General features: G+C 35.4%; 4 protein-coding genes across 4 annotated transcripts; 3 read left to right on the top strand and 1 right to left on the bottom strand.

Moving 5' to 3' along the window:
* Positions 1-1,939: 1,939 nt before the first annotated feature.
* LOC133705791 (glycine-rich cell wall structural protein 2-like) lies at positions 1,940-7,669 on the bottom strand. The gene is made up of 3 exons (XM_062131174.1): positions 7,078-7,669; positions 6,960-7,012; positions 1,940-2,098 (listed from the first exon to the last, which is right to left on the bottom strand). The coding sequence occupies exons 1-3, from the start codon at positions 7,667-7,669 to the stop codon at positions 1,940-1,942; spliced, it is 804 nt and encodes a 267-aa protein (XP_061987158.1).
* A 4,103-nt stretch (positions 7,670-11,772) lies between these two features.
* On the top strand, positions 11,773-13,007 carry LOC133705930 (metalloendoproteinase 5-MMP-like). Its single transcript, XM_062131383.1, has one exon. It carries the CDS (start codon positions 11,838-11,840, stop codon positions 12,774-12,776), a length of 939 nt encoding a protein of 312 aa, XP_061987367.1. The 5' UTR covers positions 11,773-11,837; the 3' UTR covers positions 12,777-13,007.
* Positions 13,008-14,822: 1,815 nt separating this feature from the next.
* Positions 14,823-15,749, top strand: LOC133705790 (metalloendoproteinase 3-MMP-like). Its single transcript, XM_062131173.1, has one exon. It carries the CDS (start codon positions 14,823-14,825, stop codon positions 15,747-15,749), a length of 927 nt encoding a protein of 308 aa, XP_061987157.1.
* A 2,357-nt stretch (positions 15,750-18,106) lies between these two features.
* On the top strand, positions 18,107-19,429 carry LOC133706004 (metalloendoproteinase 5-MMP-like). Its single transcript, XM_062131498.1, has one exon. The coding sequence runs from the start codon at positions 18,268-18,270 to the stop codon at positions 19,204-19,206; it is 939 nt and encodes a 312-aa protein (XP_061987482.1). The 5' UTR covers positions 18,107-18,267; the 3' UTR covers positions 19,207-19,429.
* The last annotated feature ends 3,568 nt before the right edge of the window (positions 19,430-22,997 follow it).

Genomic DNA, 22,997 nt, shown 5'->3' with positions numbered 1-22,997 from the left:
CTCGATCACTTGGTAATCTTACCTATTATAGAAAGGAACGCGTGTTTTGGGTTTCTGTTTCTGTGGAGGGTGGCGGTACTGTGGAGGACTCAATTGATGAAAACAAAAGTTAAGGAACCGAAATGGAAAAAAGATAAAAAAACACACTTCTCTAATCCACCCAAAATGTTTTAGTATATTTTTTATTTGAAGTCCACTTCGACGGCGTACATGGAATTTTCGTACACTAGCGCTTGTCTAGTGATTTGTTTATCTTAACCTTTGTCTCCTTGAGAATATGTTCATCAACTACTACAAGGATTTATGTACACAGATATCTTTCTACTCTGCGTGTGTGCTAACAATGGGCAAACCTTGCACAACAAACTGGGTTGTTCAGTCAATATTTCTTATTGCTGTTACAGTACTTATGAATTAATAGATTTAAATTTCTTTTCCCGCAATATCATAGACACTTTGCATCACTGAATATAAATAGATCTGTACTTAGAAACCGTGTTCGAATGTCTGACTTGTAATTAAAAACCTTGGTGCCTGTTCTGGGGTGTTAAAGCACACCATCCTTGCATCACTGCGAGTTGAATGTTAGGCCATCTGCATGGTTGATATACTGAACAGTCTTCTATTCTTGCACAAATTGAATTCCAGTTCCATACTCGATGCCATGCTTTTTTAAGTCTGTGTAAGAGTGATCTGCTATTCTGAATTACTGGTGACCAGCATGCTGTATATACATTAGAAGTGGACATGGAATTTCAGATTCCTTGGTGAATGTCATAATCCAATTCTGGGTTATTCCTAAAAAATTTACTTTCTTTTAAAATAAAAATCAAAAAATAAAATAAAAGCTGGCAACGTGGAGAAAATAGGCCGAAGAATAAAGCTGCATTTTTTTTGAGGAAATTCAAGATCTAATTGTACCCTATTATGCTCCAAAATAGAGAGAAGATGCAAATTCAAGGATTATTGGACAAATTTGTATAAACATTAAGTTCAAGGACATAATTAAATTTTTAATAGGCTAAATTGATTTAATCATGAGTCAAATTGAATTTTAATTATGTTCCAGAATTAATTTGGGATTTAATTAAGTGCAAGGACTTAATTATACTTTAAATGGGTCAAATTAATTTTATTTGGGGCTCAATTGGTGAAAAAATAAGTTTGGAAGCCTAATTTGGGCTTAATTGAGATGATTGAAATTTTAAGAGACGAAATTTAATTTTTACCATGTTAATATATTGAAATCAGGGGCAAAATTACAAGAAAATTGAAGTTTTTGGGTCAATTAGGGGCTAAATTGAAGAAATCCGAGACCAAGGCCCATATCGCAATAGGCGCGTAACTTCAGGGCTCCAATTGAAGTTCATCAGGGGCTTAATTACAAAATTTTAGGGTCAATTAGAGGTTTAATTGAAAGCAATTGAAAGATGAAGGACTGAAATGAACTTTGGCCAAAATCAGAACTTTGGAACTGTTCATCTTTTTCTTTAAATCTCTGAAATAACTGCTCAGGTTACCTACTTTGCAGGTGCATTTAGTTCATATAAAGTCCACCAAATTTAACCAAACTTGCACGAAAATGATCCTCTACAGTTCCTCTACAGTTCCATATCAATATTTCAGTCTGAATGACAATTAATCGGCGTCGGAGCCGGCCTAAACATGCCAACTCAGGCAGTTTTTTTTGCATATTTGACAGTGTACCGTGCCTACTTTGAGCCAACGGTTGAGATCCTTCCCAACCGAATCAAGGGCTGAAAATTTTTCCTCTATGTAGAAAAGATTGCTCTTTTCCACCGCCTATAAATAGAGGTGGATTTCATGGCCTGAGGGAGGAGAAAATTGGGTTCGAAATAAGCCAAAAAATCAGCCTCTTACCGGTTTCTGCCACTTTCTCTCTGTTTTCCTCTCTTTTCTTCCTCTCTACACCATGTCTTCAGCCACCACCACCCTCATCACCGGTCTTCCCACCTTCAGCTCCACCACAGGAAGCCAGCGCAACCACCAGCAGACCATCAAGAGCCACCGTTGTTTTTTCTCTCCTCTCTGCAGCCCCTAACGCGCGTTTTTTTTCTTTCTTCTTCTTTTGCTTCCTCTGCCGCCAGCCACCATCTCTGTCACAGCCTCAGCCACCGTTTCTACCACCAACCAGCCACCAAGAAGCCACCGCGACTCTCTCCCTCTTCTCCTTCCACCGTTTCTCTCTCCTCTGCAACCTTTTCTTCTTCCTCCCATAGCCAACGCTGGCCTCCATCACTTCAACCACCGGCAGCACATCATCATCCTCGGCCAGACCACCACCACGTCAGCTTGTCCGCCCTCTCTCCCCTTCCCCTTCTTCTTCGCTGCCTCTGTTCACTTAGTGAACAGAGGACGTGAATTATAATTCACGTCCTACTGTTCACGCATGAACAGTGGTCGTGAATTATAATTCATGTCCACTATTCATGCAGTGGACTATACCTTTTTTTTTTAATCCAAAAATTATCAAAAAAATCATTTCAAAGAAAATTGTGATTTTCTCGCATATTTTTCTACCAATTTTTCATGATATCGGGTTATATATTTACATTGTAAAATACAAATCCGGTATTAAAATACCCGGTTTTCTTCAAAAACTAAAAAAATAAAAAAATTTCAAAACATTTTCAAAAATAAAAAAAATATTTTGTTGCATACGGCCAAATCCTGAAATTTTTCCAACCATATTTTTCATAAAAAAAACAAAAATTGTATCTTTTCATGTTTTAAAAAATAAAAAATGGATATCGTAACCAGTTTATGATTATCCATTAGGATTTGACCAACATGTCAAAAAAATTTCCAATCCTTTTTTTATGATCCAGATGTAAATTTTAATATTTATGGATGTAAAATTACACGATAAAGTACACCCTCAAGTATTAAAGATACAAGGTATAAACGTGCGATTCTAAAATTTAGACTTCAGAATGGTTAGGATTTAACCCGATAAGGTATAAACCCTCTCATGAAGAGAGATCTGCTTTGAGCATTAGAAAAGACCAAAGAATAGAAACCCGACTTAGAAAAAACAATCAAACAACAATGCAGTTTACCTTAGGTAGGTTGCACTGGGGGTGATGCGTCTTCGCCTTACACAATCAGTCCCTTACTCAGACTCTCGCAAACCATAGGTTCCTAGTGACCATAATACTAGGTGACGACTAAGTTTAATCATAATTTTATGATTAAATTCAAAAACCCTTTCCAACACACAACACCTCTCATCAGGAGGCATGTCAGGAGCCTTCGCCGTCGCTAGAAGACGTCGCCCCCGCGACAGTGAAGGGCAGTAAGTATATTAGGACCACTAGAAGAGCTGTACATCTAACAGTGGCTCAAGTATTGAAGCCAACAATTAAAATATACATAAAGAAAAGAGAACAAGAGAGAAAAATCTCACCTATAAAGAAGGCAAGCAAAGTTCACAACGCAGCCCCTCATCTCTAGATCAGTCCATTCGAGAATGTCAAACTTGGCATCAAGGCTCTCTTTTTATGCCAGAAAACACCGCAGAAGCAGAGACCAACAATACACAAACATTGTATAAAATCTTACTATGCAATATATATGAATGCAATACGAGGAAAAAAAAGAAAGAAAGATCAAATATCACAAATAACATATAACAGTCTTTTGTTGTTGTATTTAAAGAACGTTACCTTCCTGAGAAAAAAGATACTACAAGCAAAAGCAACACGTCTCTCTGCAAAAATCTTGGAACTTAAAATGGAGAAGAGTGAGAAATCGTTAAAAGGATGTGTTGCAACAGGAACACAGGCCCAGACAGTACTTCTAATCCTCTTAGCAAGGTTTTCATGTACTGTTTAAAAGAATCAGAGAACAAAGCTCTACCAGGATGGATGTTCTGCATTGCCATTCGAAATCCATATAGTGCCCGGGCCCGAGACAACGAAAATGCCTTTTGGTCCCTCTTCAAAACCGCTAAAATGTAATTTTAACTTTACTTTCATAAATAAAATAAATTTGTAGTATGATTGTGAAAAGCAGGTCGAACACAAGACAAATTTCATTCAATCTTCCTACAACATACTGAAATAAAAAAAGAACAGGGGATTTGAATAAAAAAATTAAAGAAACAAAATTCTAAAAATAAAAATACTAAATTAATATGGCGTTGGCTCAGTTCAAAGGTCTAGACATCCGTTCCCATAAATTTATTGATCATCAAAGTAAAATAAATATCATTTCAATTCAAGAAAACAAATTTGATGCCTTTTAAAGTTAAGGGGAATCGAGAAGATTATGAGTAAAGTAATTAGATAAAGCTTTCTAATCATTTTTTTTCCATCAAGCAAATTTAATATTGAAAAGCAACTTTAATTCACTCGGCAGTAGCCTTAAGAGAAAAGTCTGTAAAATTTATTCGAAGCAATCGTTCAAAAGCTTGAGCAATTTAACTTGGCGTACCCCTCCCTAATAAATTAAAGTGATAGTTCCAGCAATCAAGTTAACTCCTTTGTTTCTTCTTATTCTAGTCCCCGACAACAATTATGAATTGAAAGAAACTAGAAAGCACATATATACCATCTCAAAACAATTCAATAAGCATGAACAGAAATCAGTAGCATAATTATGAAATAAGGATAAATAAGTACTTGAATATGAAAGAATTACAATGGGAAGAACGTTACTTCTCACAACTTAATAATGAGGATGGTGTCTATTCCCCTTGAACTGAAAGCCAAAGTTCAGTTCATAGTTGCTGGAAAATTAACAAATAAAGAGAAAAGCACGTTGTAGAGAAGAAGAAGAAGAAGAAGAGAGTATTCCGACGTGATTTGTTTCCTTTATTCCCTCCCTCAGCTGCTGTCTTTCGTTAGGATTCTTCTCCTGATCAGGAGTCCTTAATATTACGTATTCCTTCTTCTTTATCTGGCCATTAAGATTAGTTAAATCCCTCAGAATTTGTGTTGAAATCTAACTCTGCTGCTGTAATAATTCTGCTGCAATTTAGACTCTACTGCCACTTAGACTTTGTTTTCTGACTTGGTTTCTTGTAATATCCGGCCATTCCAGCTGTATTCTTTCATTCATGAAATGTTAGAGACTTGATTTGCACTTTTCTTGGGTCCTATGCCCTATCATTTCTATGTCAGACTCTCAATCATAATGGGATGCTCCTCGCCGTTAGTTTTCTCATCAGATCAGGAGACCAATCTTGTCATTTAGCTTGTGCCTAAATGTTTGCCTTCAAAACGATTTTATCTGACTCGGCATCCCCCATAAAATTTGTATTCCTAGATGTGTAGATGATGTTTAGCTTTTGAATCGTATGATTTTAATATCTGTAGCTCTAGATATGCTCATTTGAATCTGTAGCGTGCAAAGAGAGAATCCTGCTTTAAGTAGGATATGAGCTCGATTTTGCAAGTCTGATTAGAGATCCAAATGAACTCGAATTTCTGCCCATGATATCTTTCTCAAAAGCCTTATATGTGTACTTTTAACTTTTACACATCAAATGCTCACATTCTGAAATTATAACTCGATGAAAAACCTGTTAGAAGAAGTATGGTCTGAAACGTAAAATGCAGAAATTCTTATCTTTTATCAATCAATTCACAAAATCTCTTAGGCACGTCAAACTCGTAAGAACAACTTCCAATAAGATTAAAATACATTAAAAAGCATAGTGTAAAAGAAATAAGAACATATGTATATTTTTGTAATTAGTTATCATCTTTATATTACAAAGACAAATTGAAAAAACAAGAAGCCGAGTGCTCAAAATAAACATCATGTCTATGCCGATACCACAAAGAACAAGTTTAAAATGAACATGTAGCGGTCACAAACTGTTAGAAGCAGTATTGGGTGCTTGAATTCGACACCCGATGGACAATTTGAAGCAAATATGATAACTAAAATGAGATACAAATACAGATAGAGCATGAATACACCTGTAAATGAACTTTGAGAAGGTAACAAAAGCTTCTTAGGAGCTTAGCCAAGAAATTCACCTCCAGAATTTTCACATATTTATAAATCTTACAGCCAAATCTTCCAAAAACAATCCCTTCAGATGCAGCGAAAAATGCTAGCACATGGCTTACAAAGAGTTTCTTCGAAAACAATCTGCACTTGGTTTTGATTGAATAGTGTGTGATTGCATCACAACAAGGCGAAAAATGGCTACAAAAATTGGAAAGGTTGTAGCTGTCATACGTAGAATTGAGGACTCCCCTTCATTTGTCGGGTTTGAGGGGAGAACCTCCCCCTTTTTTTTATTATTTACAATGCACATGAAAATCCATGAATAAAGTTCATATATAGTCGAAGTAATACATATTTCCACTGATTACCAAACTTGAAATCAATAAATTTCGGTCACAAATTTACAATGTGATGATTGCTACTTTTATATCGATTAACATTAAGCTATGAAATCATTTCAGGATTGAAACATTCTGCGAAAAAAAGTTTACAGGAATTCTGATTCGTAATTACTTGACCGTGGAGAAAACTAAACTTGAAATCAAAATGAGATAGACCCGTGTTATAAATTGATTGGAGAACAGACATGTATTCTGGATAAATTAAAAGCAACTAGATTAGCAATAACAAATTAGAGACTGAAGAGGTGAGGTGATTCCCAAAAATAGGTGTTAGGTTCTTCTAACGTGGATGGTTAAATTTGGAATTCTTTTCCACCCATATATTTTCTCCAGGCTTCAGGAATCCCTACACCATTGTCCGTCGGATTGTTCTCAAGTCAAAGACATTTTCAAAAGTTCAAGCTCCTTTCTTTTAATTTTATTTGAAGTTCTTTTTTGTGATGAAATCCTGTTTTTATGGAAATGATATACTCACTTTTTATTAGGGTTTGAGGAGAGATTATCTATAAAATATACTTTTAGAGTAAAATGTGCTCTAAAAAGTGACTTTATTAAGAGATTTATATGTAGACATACATGCACAGTTGCAGTTGCTCGCCAACAGAAAATATCCACGCATGTGTGAGCTCCTGCAATTTTATTTCAGAATACAGAAGAAAAGGTAACCTCTGTGTTCATGGCAAGCTTTAATTACCTTTCCCTCCTCCATATCCAGAGCCATAACCAGACCCGCTTCCATAACCTGAGCCTGAGCCTGAGCCAGATCCTCCTCCCCCACCCCCACCACCTCCTCCTCCTCCTCCTCCTCCTTTCCCACCCTTGCCACCGCCGCTTCCGCTTCCACTTCCACTTCCACTTCCATAGCCTGACCCACTTCCTGATCCAGAGCCTTGACCTCCACCACCGCCGCCGCCGCCGCCACTGCCGCCACTGCCGCCGCCACCTTTTCCACCACCTATCCCACTACCAGAACCATAGCCTGAGCCGCTACCAGACCCATAGCCAGAACCTGACCCGTTGCCTCCGCCGCTGCCACCACCTCCGCCCCCGCCACTGCCCCTGCCCCCGCCTCCTCCACGACCACCAGCACCATATCCTTCACCGCTCCCGGATCCAGACCCAGAACCGTAACCTGACCCAAGTCCTGATCCAGAGCCACCACCACCACCTCCTCCCTGCCCTCCACCTCCACCTCCACTAATTGACTGCAGTGTCCTAGCAGCAAAGGCGATGTCTACAATAAGCAAGACCAGGAAAGCAGTCCCTAACACTCTTGGGCTTGCCATTTCCAGATTATTCTCTCACGTACGGCTCAATGTATATGTTTAATATGCGTGTCACTCAGTGTATGAGAAACAAGTATGATCTGTTGACTGGAAATGCTTGAAGTGGTAACCCTATATATAGGCATTGTAAAGGTAACAAGACAGGATTTTTGAAAAGTTCGGCGTTAATTGTAAAGGTGACGAGACATGGTTTCTGAAAAGTTTGTTAAATTTCTAGTGCCTCTCATTTGTTAATCTTGACTTTTACAGGAGGGCATCGGTGGTCGGGTGGCGGTACTGTGGAGGACCGTCTGTTTCTGTGTATATGCAATAGAATACAAGCTTTATCCCCACCTTTTCTTTTTTGACTTAGAAGTGTCTTGTAATATTTGACTTCGGCGATGGGACCAATAGCATGCATTTCCCACTCTTTATCATTCTGTTCATATTTGAGCTCCACTCTTGAGTACACGTATTTGTTTTCCATGTACTGGTAGCTGTCCTGCGGTGATTTATGCTGACGATATTGTCTCCTTAAGCATAACTAGTTGACCCGCTAGCGGTAGATATCTTTCTACTCTGCGTGTATGCTAACAATGGGCTAAGCTTGCACAACAAACTGGGTTGTTCAGTCAATATTTCTTATTTCTGGTACACTAGCTTGGAATTATATTTCTTTTCCCACAATATCATAGACATATTCCACCATTGAATATAAATAGACCTGTGCTTAAAAACCGCGTTCGAATGTCTGACTTATAATTAAAAACCTTGGTGCCTGTTCTGGTACTGTATGAAAGCACACCATCCTTGCATCACTGCTAGCAGAATGTTAGGCCATCTGCGTGGTTGATATACTGAACAGTATTCTATTCTTGCACAGATTGGATTTCAGTTCCATATACATGCACAGATCATCACATCCTTTAATGGCATGCTTTAATAAGTCTATGTAAGAGTACAAGAACAGTACTTATTTATTTTTTGTTATTGGGGATCTTCTACTCTGAATTATCTTTACTAATTAATAGTGGTTGTGACTTGAAACATATCCTTTTTTTTTTCTTCCACATTTTTTCTTGAACAAAACATGTTAATAGCAAATGCCAATCCTTTTCAACTTTGGTGTGATTGTTGAAGAGAGCACTATCTCCAACGGAATTTTCTGTTCATATTTATACTCATAGTTTGACGGGATGAATTTTCCTGATCGGCTCCCTGACATAAATCATTCATCAAAAAAACTCTCGTCTGTGATTTGTGATATGTCGGTAATAATTTTATCGATAGATTTACTGACAGACACAGCACGCAAAAAAAATTTAACACGCTTCATTCCACCAAGATCTCCATCGATGAATATTACATATCACCGACATAATCTTTTTTGTCCGTCGGTATTTTCTTCGGTGAATTTGATATATAACCGCCAAATAGACCATATGTTATTCCATTGGTGAGTAAATAGTGGCGGTGACATTTTGAATAATTCTTTTCTAATTTTCTAGAGTATACCAATAGTCTTAGACCATCCATAGCCATGTTAGTAATAATTTAAAATATATATATTTTTAAAAACTATTAAACAGAAATAGAAAAATAATTAAAATAAAATAAATTAATATAAAAATCAAATATTTTTTATAAATTTAAATATTTATAAATTTGAATATAATTAATCTAAAATAAAAGTAATGAAAAAGGAGGAGAAGGCGGATCATCTGCGAGAATATGAGGCAAATAAGTGAGAGCAGATGTATCATCTATCTATGATCTTGTTTCCATTACAAATCAGAGGAATTTAACTATTTTAGCATTGAGTTGTTCACAATCAACAAGCTCACTACGCAACTTCTAATGGCCTACTGGCCGCCTTCGGTGAGGGATCAAAAACTCGGTGTGACATTTCCGTAGAGAGAGGCAAGTAATTTTTCATACCGAAGATGACTTGACTCCATTAATCAGGTCAGACTTTTACTCAGAAATTTTTTTTGACAGTCATGTATCGAGGTTGAGTATTTTTACTTGTGACATGTTTTTTTTTTCCACTGCATTCAAAGTTTGCTAGAAAATTGATTGAGTACAATCAGCTGGGATTTTGGACCCTTAGAGAATCTGAATAATTAATTAATTAGGGATTAAATGGAATTAATTTGACAAAATCATTGGATTAAATTGGGCTGAGTTGAATTAATTGAATTCAATTGGACTGAATTGAGGTTAATTGGACTGAATTGGTTGGACTGAAAAGAATAATTTATATTGTTTAAAATATAATTGTTTTGATTAACTAATCTCAAAAATAATTTTTTTTAAAAAATATAATTTTAATATATTTCAATATTTTCCTTTCTAGATAGGCACATCTCATGTAAGGTGGGATATTAATTTCTATCCTCCTCCTCCTGCTGACCATTTCTCTCCACTGTTCCTGTGACTTCCTGGACTTCCTGGAAAACGCACATAATCATCATATTTTTTCAACAAGGCTTGTTCAATCAGGATGAAGTATTTCTTAGCATGACATGACATGATCATTTCTAGCAAAATGCCACCACATGTCCCTTCTTTCTCCTCGAATCGCAAGTTGCTAGAAAGTGACCCTTGTCTCTCTGTACACATTGGTGAATTTTAATCATAGTTATAAACTTGATAATTTATAATTTTAGATAAGTTAAGTTTTATTTCAAATTATTTTTGATATTAATATAATCAAATTTGAATAATTCGGTTAATTCATCGAGTTAAACATTAAAAAAACAGAAATAATACAAAATCTAAAATCAATTTTAATAAAAAACTTTTCATGAGTTTAGATCTGATTTTTAAAATAATTTCGGAGATAAGAAATATTAGTTGAATTCTTCTGGTTGAATTGAATAGAATATTTTATCATTAAAATTAATTTTTTTACTGATCAGAATTGATACCAACATCTTTTTTTCTCTGTCACTAAATTCAGTATTCTTTCACTTTTATTAAACTAGAAACTAAAAAGTCAAAGAAATAATTTTATTTTACAAAAATTGAATTGAAAAAAACTATATTTACACGGAAAACTTGTAATGAAGACTTGCTACTTGACTTGACTGTTTTCCCACACTGCGGAAATTCTAGAATAGGGCCATCCGTCCCCGTGCAGAAGAAGGAGCTCAAATTCTCTCCCCAACACAATAATACATAATTAAATAAAAAAATCACGAATAAGGACGGGATCTATATTAGCCTTCCACATTCATCTAAAGCAACATGTTAGCCTAATTTGAATGCAGCAACACGAAAGAAAGGCGTAAAGAAATTTAGGAACCCATGGAGAAAACTTAATCAAAACCCCTTTCCTGGTGGCTGTGAGGATTGAGGAAACAAAGCTCAACAGCTTGAGCTTGGAAAGAACGAAGAAAGGGCTCCTGATTGCTTCTATCAGAGTTGGTGGTTGTGAGGGTCGAGTTGGAGATTTTGATTTTCATTCCAGGGTGTCCAGTACGAGTAATGAGGATCAAAAAAAAAAAAAAAAAACAAAATTCTGGATGGCAGTGTTTAATTCTTACATTTTTTTCCCCTCACAGTTAGACCCGTTAGGTTTGGATTCGATCAAGTTGGATGAACTGAATTTCTAAAAAAATTATTCGGATTAAACGCATTTCACAAATCAAAATCTTGAACAATTCAACTACTAACTCAGCTCGGATTCAATTCCAAATATCTGGTTTCCAATCTCATTTATGGTACGTAATCTTAAAAATCGTTCTCTGTATTCCATTCTCTTGGTTCATGAAGCCAGTACCGTGGAACTGAATTCTATATTTTGGTCAAACAAACTAGAGTTTTAATTCCATATTCCATGCTTTAGGTTCTATGGAGGAAGACTTGACAAATACTTCAAGCACAGACAATTTATTGGCCCATCGGGATTGATGAAAACAAAGAAGAAAAAAAGGAGAGAATTTTTATCATTCCACAAATTTACTTTTTCAAAATTTAGAAAAACAACGTCTGGATGCATTTCCAAACCAAACCTTAAACCCTCTTAACGGGAAAAAGACTTACCCCATTCAACAAGGAAGCTAAAATGTCGAGATTGGAAGGGAACTGCCCTGCAGGAGCGCTATATAAACAAGCCAGATTATCAATGTCTAGCATCCATAAGGTCTCCTCTCGAACCCACAAGTGAAGGAGAGTCCTAGATTTCATGTCTACAATGACAGCTAGAAGTTTTCCGATTTTTGTAGCCATTTTACTTCTTGTTGCGATGCAATCACGCACCATTCAATCAAAACCAAATGGAGATCCTTTTGGGTTCGTCAAACACCTGGAGGGATGCCACAAGAATGGATCTGTCAAAGGGCTTCATGAGCTCAAAAGATATCTTGAGAAATTTGGATACTTGAACTACGGTCATCAAGGAAAGAAGGGCCATAACCATGCCAATGACGATGAGTTTGATGATCTTTTAGAGTCTGCAATCAAGGCATATCAGCAGAACCATCATTTGAACGTTACAGGAAGCCTAGACAATAGTACAGTGCACGAAATGATGCAGCCTAGATGTGGCGTGCCGGATGTTGTCAATGGCACAAAGCACTACCATACTCACAAGTCCATCCACACACTAGCTCACTACAATTTCTTTCCTCGAAATCCTAGATGGACAAAAAGGCAATTGACGTACACGTTTCGTTCCAGTGTCCAAGTCCCGGCTGCACAGAACATAAGATCCATCTGCGCAAAAGCTTTTCAAACATGGGCACAGGTCACCGAATTCACTTTTCAGGAAGTTAGCGGTAGCTCCCCTGCAGATATTGTAATTGGATTCCATCGCCGAGACCATAACGATGGTAACGCCTTTGACGGCCCTCAAGGGGTCTTAGCCCATGCTACTCCACCAACTAGGAATGCAATGTTCCATTTCGATGCGGATGAAAATTGGAGTGAAAACCCAGGACCTAACCAGATGGACCTGGAATCTGTTGCCGTGCATGAAATAGGACATCTCCTCGGTCTTGACCACAATGATGATCCAAATGCCGATGCCATCATGTCTTCCAGAATTCCTTCTGGGATTGCGAAAAGGGATTTGCGTGCGGATGATATTCAGGGTGTACGAGCTTTATACGGATTCGCTAATTGAAGCACGCACGAAAGGAGAATGATGCTTGCAGTTTCTATTATCTAAATTAAGAATAAATTTCCATCAGTTTCTAGTTACGAATTTGTTTTTAATGAGGCCACCCCTGATCTTAGAGGTGGTTAGAGTCTTTATTTGCAAAGTATCTCCTTGCAAGCCTAAAACTATTTTGTAAACCATTTCTTTGAGATCGTAAATAAATTATGTTTGCAAAATACAAATAATTGGGGATTATTTGGACGAGTCTCTTCAAGGTCTATTTGTGCAGCCAGCCGCATGTTGTCTGTGTCACAGAGCATTACCGAAGGCATAATAATTCCATCCACACTGTACTCTATATTTTCATCCGACGAAACCCAAGATGTCCACCAGAGAAAAGGCATTTAATGTATAGGAATTAGGATTGGTTCTAGTGGTCAAGTCCATCGCACAGATGCACACAGAGCATAACGTCTATCAGCTGCAATCTGTGGACTAGCTTTTCAAATATAGAGACAAGTTTGCCCAATTTGTTTTGATAATAATGCACAAATTGAATTGCCATATGCAACCCCTCTCTCTCCCACAACTCGAACAATCATTATTTTTTTTTTCATTGAACACGTCCAAGGATTTTTTCTTGGCATGGTGCATGAAACAAAGTTCAAACCTAGCTATCTTGCTTATACTGAACAAGAAGACCACCTCAGCTTAACTCAAATTCCTAAGCCGGCATTACACATGCATTCCTTTGAAGAATGGAAAGTACATAACACACGCAGGACACCACAGGCTGATTTCCTGTAGGATTTGGTTTGTTTGTCCAATAATTCTCCAATTGGAAGAATGTTACAACTACAGGCATGTGTTAATGCGTTTTGAATGAGCATCGACACTATGAATTACCCCTCTCGTATTGTTTGGATGTCGTTTCAAGCCACTTGAGCCATTAAAAACGGTGAGCAGTGACCCTATGAACAATTTTCTTTATTGAAAGAAAAAAAAATCATCACAAATAATTACATATTCTCTCGAGGTATTGTTTTTAATTGCTAGGTAAACTGCATGCTTTCATCATCATTATCTAGAATCTGAATTTAAAGAAAGGCTATAAGAAAAAATACAATCTTATGAACAGATAGGTATGGATATGAGTGACCTGTTTTAAGAACCAATCAAGAAAAAAATTAATCTCACGCACGAAAACTTTCTCTGATACCTGACCGATGGAGAAAATAATAATTGAGTGATGTGGAATGGTTTTAGGCTTTCAGCCACACATTTGTTCCTTAATTTACAACTAATCACTTATGGTTCGCTCTGTTTGATCATGAGAAATATCATTACATCATATTTAGATGTGAAAAGGCTAAAAAATATCATCACATCACACTGTGTATTGATTCCAGTCTATTCAAGTTATGAAAGAGGAACCTTCACCATCAACAAATAAAAAATTTGTGGAGAATTTTTAAAATTATTTTATTATATTGAAAGAAACAAAATATTTCTGTTTTGAAGTGAAATTTGTATAATTGGTCCAATAATAACGAAAACCTCTACATCACTACGTAGTTTCAATCAATTCATGAATTCAGTATATTTAACTTTTTGATGCCCTTTATTTGTTGGTAAATTTATCACTAATTTTATTATTAATGAATTTATTAACAAATTAAAAACCATCAAAGATAATTTTTTTAATAAAATATTTTTGTTCGTGAGTCTATTAATAAAATTCGTGTCAATAGACTGAAAGTACAAATACTAATAGACTATTCTGTTAGTAAATGTAAAAATTCTGTTAGTGTGATCAAGATGTTCAATAATTGAAAGAATTCAGTCCATACATGACAACATCTATGGAAGAGTTGAAAACCATACCTTAACATCTCTGATTGAAATGTTAAAACGTCAACGACATGTTAGCTTTCTGTCAATTTATGCTTGAAAAAACATAATGGATACCCTTAGGAGAATATCTTCTGGTTGGGGCACTATATATTTATTTATGTGGAGTTTCATGTTCATCCTGAAGAAGTCCTAACCAATTGAAAGAGGCTTCCAAGTATGGCTGAAAAAACCTTCAAATTTCTAGTATCCCTTTTTCTTCTCCTGGTGATTCTGATAAAATTTGTCCAATCAGAACCAACTGGGCATCATCCATTCAAATCCATCCTGAACCTTGTGGAAAGCCAAAAAGGTCAATCTGTTTCCAAGCTGCACCTTGTAAAACAGCATCTGAAGAAATTTGGATACTTGGATTATGATCTTTCAAGTAACAAGAACCTGAACCAGGTTGACGATGACGAGTTCGATGACCGTTTGGAGTCTGCTATCAGAACCTATCAGCAAAACTTTCATTTGGAAGTCACTGGAAGGCTAGACAAACGTACTGTGAATCAAATGATGAAGCCTAGATGTGGTGTGGCTGATATCTTCAATAGCACAAAGCACCACAAAAGTTCCAAGTCTTCTGATGGGGTGGCCAATGCTGACTATTCGTTCTTCCCTGGAGCCCCCAGATGGTCCAAAAAGAATTTGAAGTACACGTTTGGCGCAACTGTCCAAGTCGCTGGTGCAGAGAGTATAAGGTCTGTTTGCAAACAATCCTTTCAAAAATGGGCACAAGTTACTGACTTCACGTTCGAAGAAGTGCCTAATTCTGCCGATGCTGATATTAAAATTGCCTTTTACCAACTAGACCACGGAGATGATGAGCCATTTGATGGCCCTGGAGGAATCTTTGCCCATGGTTTTAGACCAACTATCGGGATGCTACATTTTGATGCTGATGAAACTTGGAGCAGCAATCCTGGACGTCAAGAGCTAGACCTGGAATCCGTCGCTGTGCATGAAATAGGTCACTTGCTCGGACTTGGTCACAGCGGAGACCATCCAGGTGCAATCATGTATCCATACTTTGATTATGGAAAGACAAAAAGGAGTCTGCAAGAGGATGACATCGAAGGTATCCGTGACCTCTATGGACTTTGATTAAAAGCCACATATAACTAAAAGGTTATTATACCTGTTATTGTATTAGCAAATAAAGGATTTGTACGCGGATTTTAAAATATGTGAAGAAGTCACTTCCACATAATCTTATCTCCTTGTAATTGTAGAATAATTGCAATTGAAGTTATCCAGTCTGCATGTTTCTTTCTAGATATAATTAGTGTTCAGGAATTTGGAGTTTGACAAAAGCCTATTTTGCTAACCAGATTTTAATTTTTCAAGCTATGCAATCAACCAAAAGAGCAGTGGCAATTAGAACTAAATTCGGAAAATTTATCTGTAGGAAGCTGGGGGCATTATTCTCTCTTCTTCTAAAATAAGAATTCTAAGCCCCGGCCCCAAATCACCTGCTATTATGTAGCACAGATGGTCGAAACCCAGCTGAAATTAGCAAGAGCGGTCCAATAATATTATAAAACCTCTACATCAGTACAGAAGTTTCAATCAATTCAAGCTGTCTCAATAATTTAGCCCATGAATGACAAAACCTACGGCAAAACTGAAAACCATACCTTAACGCCTCTTATTGAAATGTAATAAGAACATCAACAACATGTTAGCTTTCTGTCAATTTATGCCTGAAAAATCATAATGGATACCTTTACGAGAATATCTCCTGGTTCAGGCACTGTATATTTATGTGGAGTTTCATGTTCATATACCTGAACAAGCCCTAACCAATGAAAGAGGCTAGCTCCCAAGTATGGCTGAAAACAAAGTACTCGAATATGCTCCTTTTATAATATATATATATATATATATATATATATATATATATATATATATATATGAACTTGCACATCACACTAAAATGTGATTTACTTCAAAGCTGATACATTAAAAATTAATTTCACTAATCACATTCTTCTTTATCACATAAACTTGAAAAAAAACTTTAAAAAATAAGAACAAGTTTGATAAATAATGTATTTTCACCGACTCAAATTGAATAAATTTTGAATTATTACCGGAGTCTGGGCCTCTAATTCCTTTTTCTATTTTCTTCACCTACTTGGGCTGAAGTAGAGCCCATACACCTGCCTTTCTGTAAGGGTTTTTTAGGTGAAAACCCAGTTTCAACGTCTAAAAAGATGGTTACTGGATAAATGCCCAACTGTAGCCTCTAGCATACAAAAGATAGGCACCGAACAAAATGGGTTAGCCTGTAAAGAAAGGGGAAAAAAAAAAAACTTTGTTATAAAGAATTTGAAGTATAGCTGCCAGACAAAATAGGGACAGTTGGGCCACTAAATCAATCCAGGAATACTACGTCAACTCATGCAGACTAACAAATAGAAAAAATAATATTTTTTTGACAAAAATTGAATTGAAAAACTATATATGTTTCCACGGGAAACTTGTAATGAAGACTTGCTACTTGAGTTGTATGTTTTCCCACAGTGGAAATTCTAGAAAAGGGCCATCCGTCCCCATGCGGAAGAAGGAGCTCAAATTCTCTTCCCAACACAATAATACATAATTAAAAAATAAAATTGATGAATAAGGACAGGATCTATATTAGCCTTCTACATTCATCTAAACAACCATCTCTTAGCCTAATTTGAATGCAACAACACGAAAGAAAGGCATAAGGAATCACGGAACCCATGGAGAAAACTTAATCAAAACCCCTTTCCTGGATAACAATAGTATACTAAATCAAGTATAAAGAACCGGGTACATGAAAGATGGATACAAGAAACTCAACAGCTTGAGCTTGGAAAGAACGAAGAAAGGGCTCCGGATTGCTTCTATCAGAGTTGGTGGTTCTGAGGGTCGAGTCGGAGATTTTGATTTTCATTCCAGGGTGTCCAGTACGAGTAATGAGGATAAAAAAGAAAAGAAAAGAAAAGTTTTATCAAGTATAAAGAACTCATGAATTCTATATTTTGGTCAAACAAACAAGAGTTTTAATTCCATATTCCATGCTCTAGGTTCTATAAAGGAAGACTTGACAAATACTACAATCACAGACAATTTAGTGGTCCATTGGGGTTGATGAAAACAAAGAAAAAAAAAGGAGAGAATTTTTAAGATTTCACAAATTTACTTTTTCAAAATTTAGAAAAACAACGTCTGGACGCGTTTCCAAACCAAACCAATTAAGGCACCGTTTGGGAACGCGGCTGCGGCCGCGTTCCCAAAAAATTTGAAAATTTTTTGTTTTTTTTTTTGTTAAAATTTAATATGGTTTGTACGTTTTGGATCGTTTTGATGTGCTGATGTCAAAAATGATTTTTAAAAAATAAAAAAACATCGTTGGCATGCATTTTAGCACGAAAAGTTATTTGAAAAGCACCCGCAACCACACTGCCAAACACGCTCTAAACCCTCTTAACGGGCAAAAAGACTTGCCCCATTCAACAAGGAAGCTAAAATTTCGAGATTGGAAGGGAACTGCCCGGCAGGAGCGCTATATAAACAAGCCAGATTATCAATGTCTAGCATCCATAAGTTCTCCACTCGAACCCACAAGTGAAGGAGAGTCCTAGATTTGATGTCTACAATGACAGCTAGAAGTTTTCCGATTTTTGTAGCCATTTTACTTCTTGTTGCGATGCAATCATGCACCATTCAATCAAAACCAAGTGGAGATCCTTTTGGGTTCGTCAAACACCTGGAGGGATGCCACAAGAATGGATCTGTCAAAGGGCTTCATGAGCTCAAAAGATATCTTGAGAAATTTGGATACTTGAACTACGGTCATCAAGGAAAGAAGGGCCATAACCATGCCAATGACGATGAGTTTGATGATCTTTTAGAGTCTGCAATCAAGGCATATCAGCAGAACCATCATTTGAACGTTACAGGAAGCCTAGACAATAGTACAGTGCACGAAATGATGCAGCCTAGATGTGGCGTGCCGGATGTTGTCAATGGCACAAAGCACTACCATACTCACAAGTCCATCCACACACTAGCTCACTACAATTTCTTTCCTCGAAATCCTAGATGGACAAAAAGGCAATTGACGTACACGTTTCGTTCCAATGTCCAAGTCCCGGCTGCACAGAACATAAGGTCCATCTGCGCAAAAGCTTTTCAAAGATGGGCACAGGTCACCGAATTCACTTTTCAGGAAGTTAGCGGTAGCTCCCCTGCAGATATTGTAATTGGATTCCATCGCGGAGACCATAACGATGGTAACGCCTTTGACGGTCCTCGAGGGACCTTAGCCCATGCTACTTCACCAACTAGGAATGCAATGTTCCATTTCGATGCGGATGAAAATTGGAGTGAAAACCCAGGACCTAACCAGATGGACCTGGAATCTGTTGCCGTGCATGAAATAGGACATCTCCTCGGTCTTGACCACAATGATGATCCAAATGCCGATGCCATCATGTCTTCCAGAATTCCTTCTGGGATTGCGAAAAGGGATTTGCGTGCGGATGATATTCAGGGTGTACGAGCTTTATACGGATTCGCTAATTGAAGCACGCACGAAAGGAGAAGGATGCTTGCATTTTCTATTATCTAAATTAAGAATAAATTTCCTTCAGTTTCTAGTTACGAATTTGTGTTTAATTAGGCCACCCTGATCTTAGAGGTGGTTAGAGTCTTTATTTGCAAAGTATCTCCTTGCAAGCCTAAACTATTTTGTAAACCATTTCTTAATTTGAGATCGTAAATAAATTACGTTTGCAAAATACAAATAATCGGGGATTATTTGTACGAGTCTCTTCAAGGTCTATTAATTTGTGCAGCCAGCCGCATGTTGTCTGTGTCACAGAGGATGACCGCAGGCATAATAAGTCCGTCCATACGTACAGTACCCTATAATTTCATCCGACGAGATGGCCACCAGAGAACAGGCATTTAATTAATGTATAGGAATTAGGATCGGTTCTAGTCTCCAAGTTCATCGCACACAGAGCATAACGTTTATCAGCTGTAATTCTGTGGACAAGCTTTTCAAATATAGAAACAAGTTTGCCCGATATGTTTTGATGATGCACAAATTGAACTGCCATATGCCGCCCCCCCCCCCCCCCCCCCCCCCATCTCTTATCATCATTTGTTTTTTCATTGAACACGTCCACGCATGAAAACTTTCTCTTATACCTAACCGATGGAGAAAATAATATTTGATTAATTTGAGTAAAATTAAAATATTTAATTAGATGCTAGAATTTAATTATATTTTTAATTGGTTAAATTAACTTTATTAGGGGTATAATTAGTGAAAAATTAAATTTGAAAGTTTAATTCAGGTTTAATTGAGAAGATTGAAATTTTAAATGATCAAATTTAATTTTTTCAAGCTTAATTAGGTGAAATCAGGGACACAATTATAAAAAAAATCAAAATTTAGGATCAATTAAAGATCAAATTGATGAAATTAATCAAGACCATGAACCTTTTCGCAAAAAAGTGCATGAATCTAGAGTCAAATTTAGTTGAAAACAGGGATGAAATTAAAAAATTAAAAAAGATCAATTAAAAACAAAATTTAAAATATATAAGATGAAAGACCAAATTTAAAAACATGCTGAAATTAGAGAGCTTTTGAAACTTGATAGAGATGAAGTTGAATTGATTCTTAGAATTAAGATTTAATTAAGAACCAAATTAAATAAACTCATCCAACAACTAATTAAGTAAAATATTGTTATATTTAGAAATCATATGATGTACCGGATACATGTTGTTGATAAAGAGCTCGATTTGCAGCAGCGTTTATTATTTAACAGTTGCAATATATTGTTTAGTTACAAAATCAGCGGTAAATTTTATACGTGGACCCTACCATTATTTGTATTGAAAACTATTTTGTTAAAGCAGAATTTGCATGCTGCTCATTGCGTTCCTGTAACACAGCCTCTCTCCCATGTAGTGGAGAGTGAATTAATTCATTTTCTACTGTTCACGTGAACAATGGAGACACCCTCCACTGTTCTGGCCGGACCAGGTCCAATTCAAAACTAAATGCATTGAACCAGGTTCGACCTAGTAAAAAAAATTTAAATTTTAATTGTATTTTATTCGAAAAACTAGTGTTTTCACATGAATAGTGGAGACACTCTCCACTGTTTCGGCCGGACCGGGCCCAGTCTAAGGCTAAATGCATTGAACCGGATCCGATCCAGTAAAAAACAAAATTCAATTTTTATTTTTATTTTTAATTTTATTTTATTCCAAAAATTAGTGTTTAACGTTATTCAATGACATAACATAAATTAGATGGAGATCGCTTGATGACATATTTTGTATTAAAAACCATTAATATTAATATATATCTTTTTTAATTATTTTATAACTTCAATTTAAAAAGCATTCTTAACCAAACATATTAAATTATTTTTTGTTCAACCTCAATTTCAACCAAACATATATAAATATCAAACCAATCTTAACTAAAAAGCTTTTTATAAAATAATTTGTTATATTTAAATATCATATGATGTACTGGATACATGTTGTTGATAAAAAATACGAGTATCTTTTATTTATGGTGGCAGGAAGCGTTGTAGTAGTGTGTTTGACATAAAAATATATTAAATTAAAGTTTTTTAGTGTTTTTAATAATTTTAATATATATATATATATATATTAAATTTCAAACAAAAAATATATTTGAAAAAGAAATGCACCTCACGCAACCATATTTTATTATCCAACAATGCAATTCAAAGCTCAAAACTTTTAAACCTATTTTGAAATCTGAATTAGCTTCTTAATATAAAATTGAGTCTTATATATTGTAGAGATAAAAGAAAATAATAATAGAAAAAAGATAAATATCTTAGTTTAGCTGGAAAGTGCCAGGTCTCTGTAAGAGTTTCCAAATCACATTAACATCACATAACTAGGTGGTACCCAGGCATGTTATGCAAGCTCAGCTTAGGCAGAGTTTGATTTAATTTGGTGCAATTATATTTTTGAAATGTTTTAATTATTAATGTAGTTTAAAATTTTAATTTTTTAATATTTTTAAATTATTTTGATATATTGATATAAAAAATAAATTTTTAAAAATAAAATATTATTTTAGTGTATATATATATATATATATATATATATATATATATATATAACATTTTTAAAAAATCCTCTGTTCTATTAAAATGCTTCTTTTTACTAGACTTCGCCCTTTTTATGGGCTCACATGCACCCACCCCCTCAGACAAGCATCAACCAGAGGTTACAATTCTAAGAAGGAAAAAATAAATTGCGTAAAAGAAATACGAAAGTCCAATAAATTAGGGATGCAATAAATCGAGCGGTGTAGATTAATGTGGAGCATGCTCCACATGTTCTATTTTTCATGGGTTTTCTTTAATCAACAGTGAAGCATCTTCAACTATTCATAAGTTTTTTTACTGATTTGGCCAGACCGGTCCGGTTTAACGCTAAAAATGCATTGAACCGGGTCCGATCTAACAAAATAAAAAATATATTTTTAATTTTTAATTGTGTTTTATTCGAAAAACTAGTGTTAAATATTATTCAATGACACTACATAAATTAAACGGAGATCGTTTGATGACATAATATTTGTAGAATTTAATCGCAATTTCAATTTTATTCTTGATTATATTTTACCTATGTTGCGCTCTTAAAAAATTTAATGGAACAATAAAAAATATTTTATATAAAGTATTATTTATTTCATGATATAATAATAATAGTTAAATCTACAATATTTAAATTAAAAACCATCAATATTAATATATATTTTTTAAAATTATTTTATAACCTCAATTTCAAAAGCATTTTTAACCAAACACATTAAACTACTTTTTCTTCAAACTCAATTTCAAAAGCATTCTTAACCAAACACATTAAACTATTTTTTCTTCAAACTCAATTTCAACCACAATTTTAACCAAACACCTATTTTTTCAAACCAATTTTAACTAAAAGTATTTTTTATAAAACAACTTTGTTCAAATCATGCACAACCACAACAGCTAACATAATACCAAACACATTTTTCCCCTTCCACCTTCATATGGGTTGGCGCGTAGAAATAGTTTCTTCATATTTTCCAAATCTATGATAATTTCGTCTTAAGAACTAGTTCAATAATTGAAAAAAATATAATCAAATATTTAGTTTATCAATTTCAACTTTTAAATAAAAATAATGAGATATAAGACTCTTAGTAGAATCGAAGAGGTAAATTTATCCAGTCTCATCAGTAAATATCATAAAATATTTTCTTTCTGTTTAGATGCCAAAGACCCAAAATCTTGCAAATTGAATTGCTAGTAATTTTTTTTT

This window comes from Populus nigra, chromosome 10 (assembly GCF_951802175.1).
Source record: "Populus nigra chromosome 10, ddPopNigr1.1, whole genome shotgun sequence".
In the NCBI taxonomy this organism is placed as follows: Eukaryota; Viridiplantae; Streptophyta; class Magnoliopsida; order Malpighiales; family Salicaceae; genus Populus; species Populus nigra.
This window is presented reverse-complemented; position numbering and strand designations above follow the sequence as displayed.

What these genes read in the sequence shown, in the direction of transcription:
- LOC133705790 (XM_062131173.1), top strand. Translation starts at nt 14,823, where the DNA reads ATGGCTGAAAAAACCTTCAAATTTCTAGTATCCCTTTTTCTTCTCCTG.
- LOC133706004 (XM_062131498.1), top strand. Translation starts at nt 18,268, where the DNA reads ATGTCTACAATGACAGCTAGAAGTTTTCCGATTTTTGTAGCCATTTTA.
- LOC133705930 (XM_062131383.1), top strand. Translation starts at nt 11,838, where the DNA reads ATGTCTACAATGACAGCTAGAAGTTTTCCGATTTTTGTAGCCATTTTA.
- LOC133705791 (XM_062131174.1), bottom strand. Translation starts at nt 7,669, where the DNA reads ATGGCAAGCCCAAGAGTGTTAGGGACTGCTTTCCTGGTCTTGCTTATT. An exon ending in TGGATATGGAGGAGGGAAAG is followed by an intron (nt 7,013 to 7,077) that starts GTAATTAAAGCT and finishes ATAAAATTGCAG; the next exon opens with GAGCTCACACATGCGTGGAT. An exon ending in GAGCAACTGCAACTGTGCAT is followed by an intron (nt 2,099 to 6,959) that starts GTATGTCTACAT and finishes GGCTGGCGGCAG; the next exon opens with AGGAAGCAAAAGAAGAAGAA.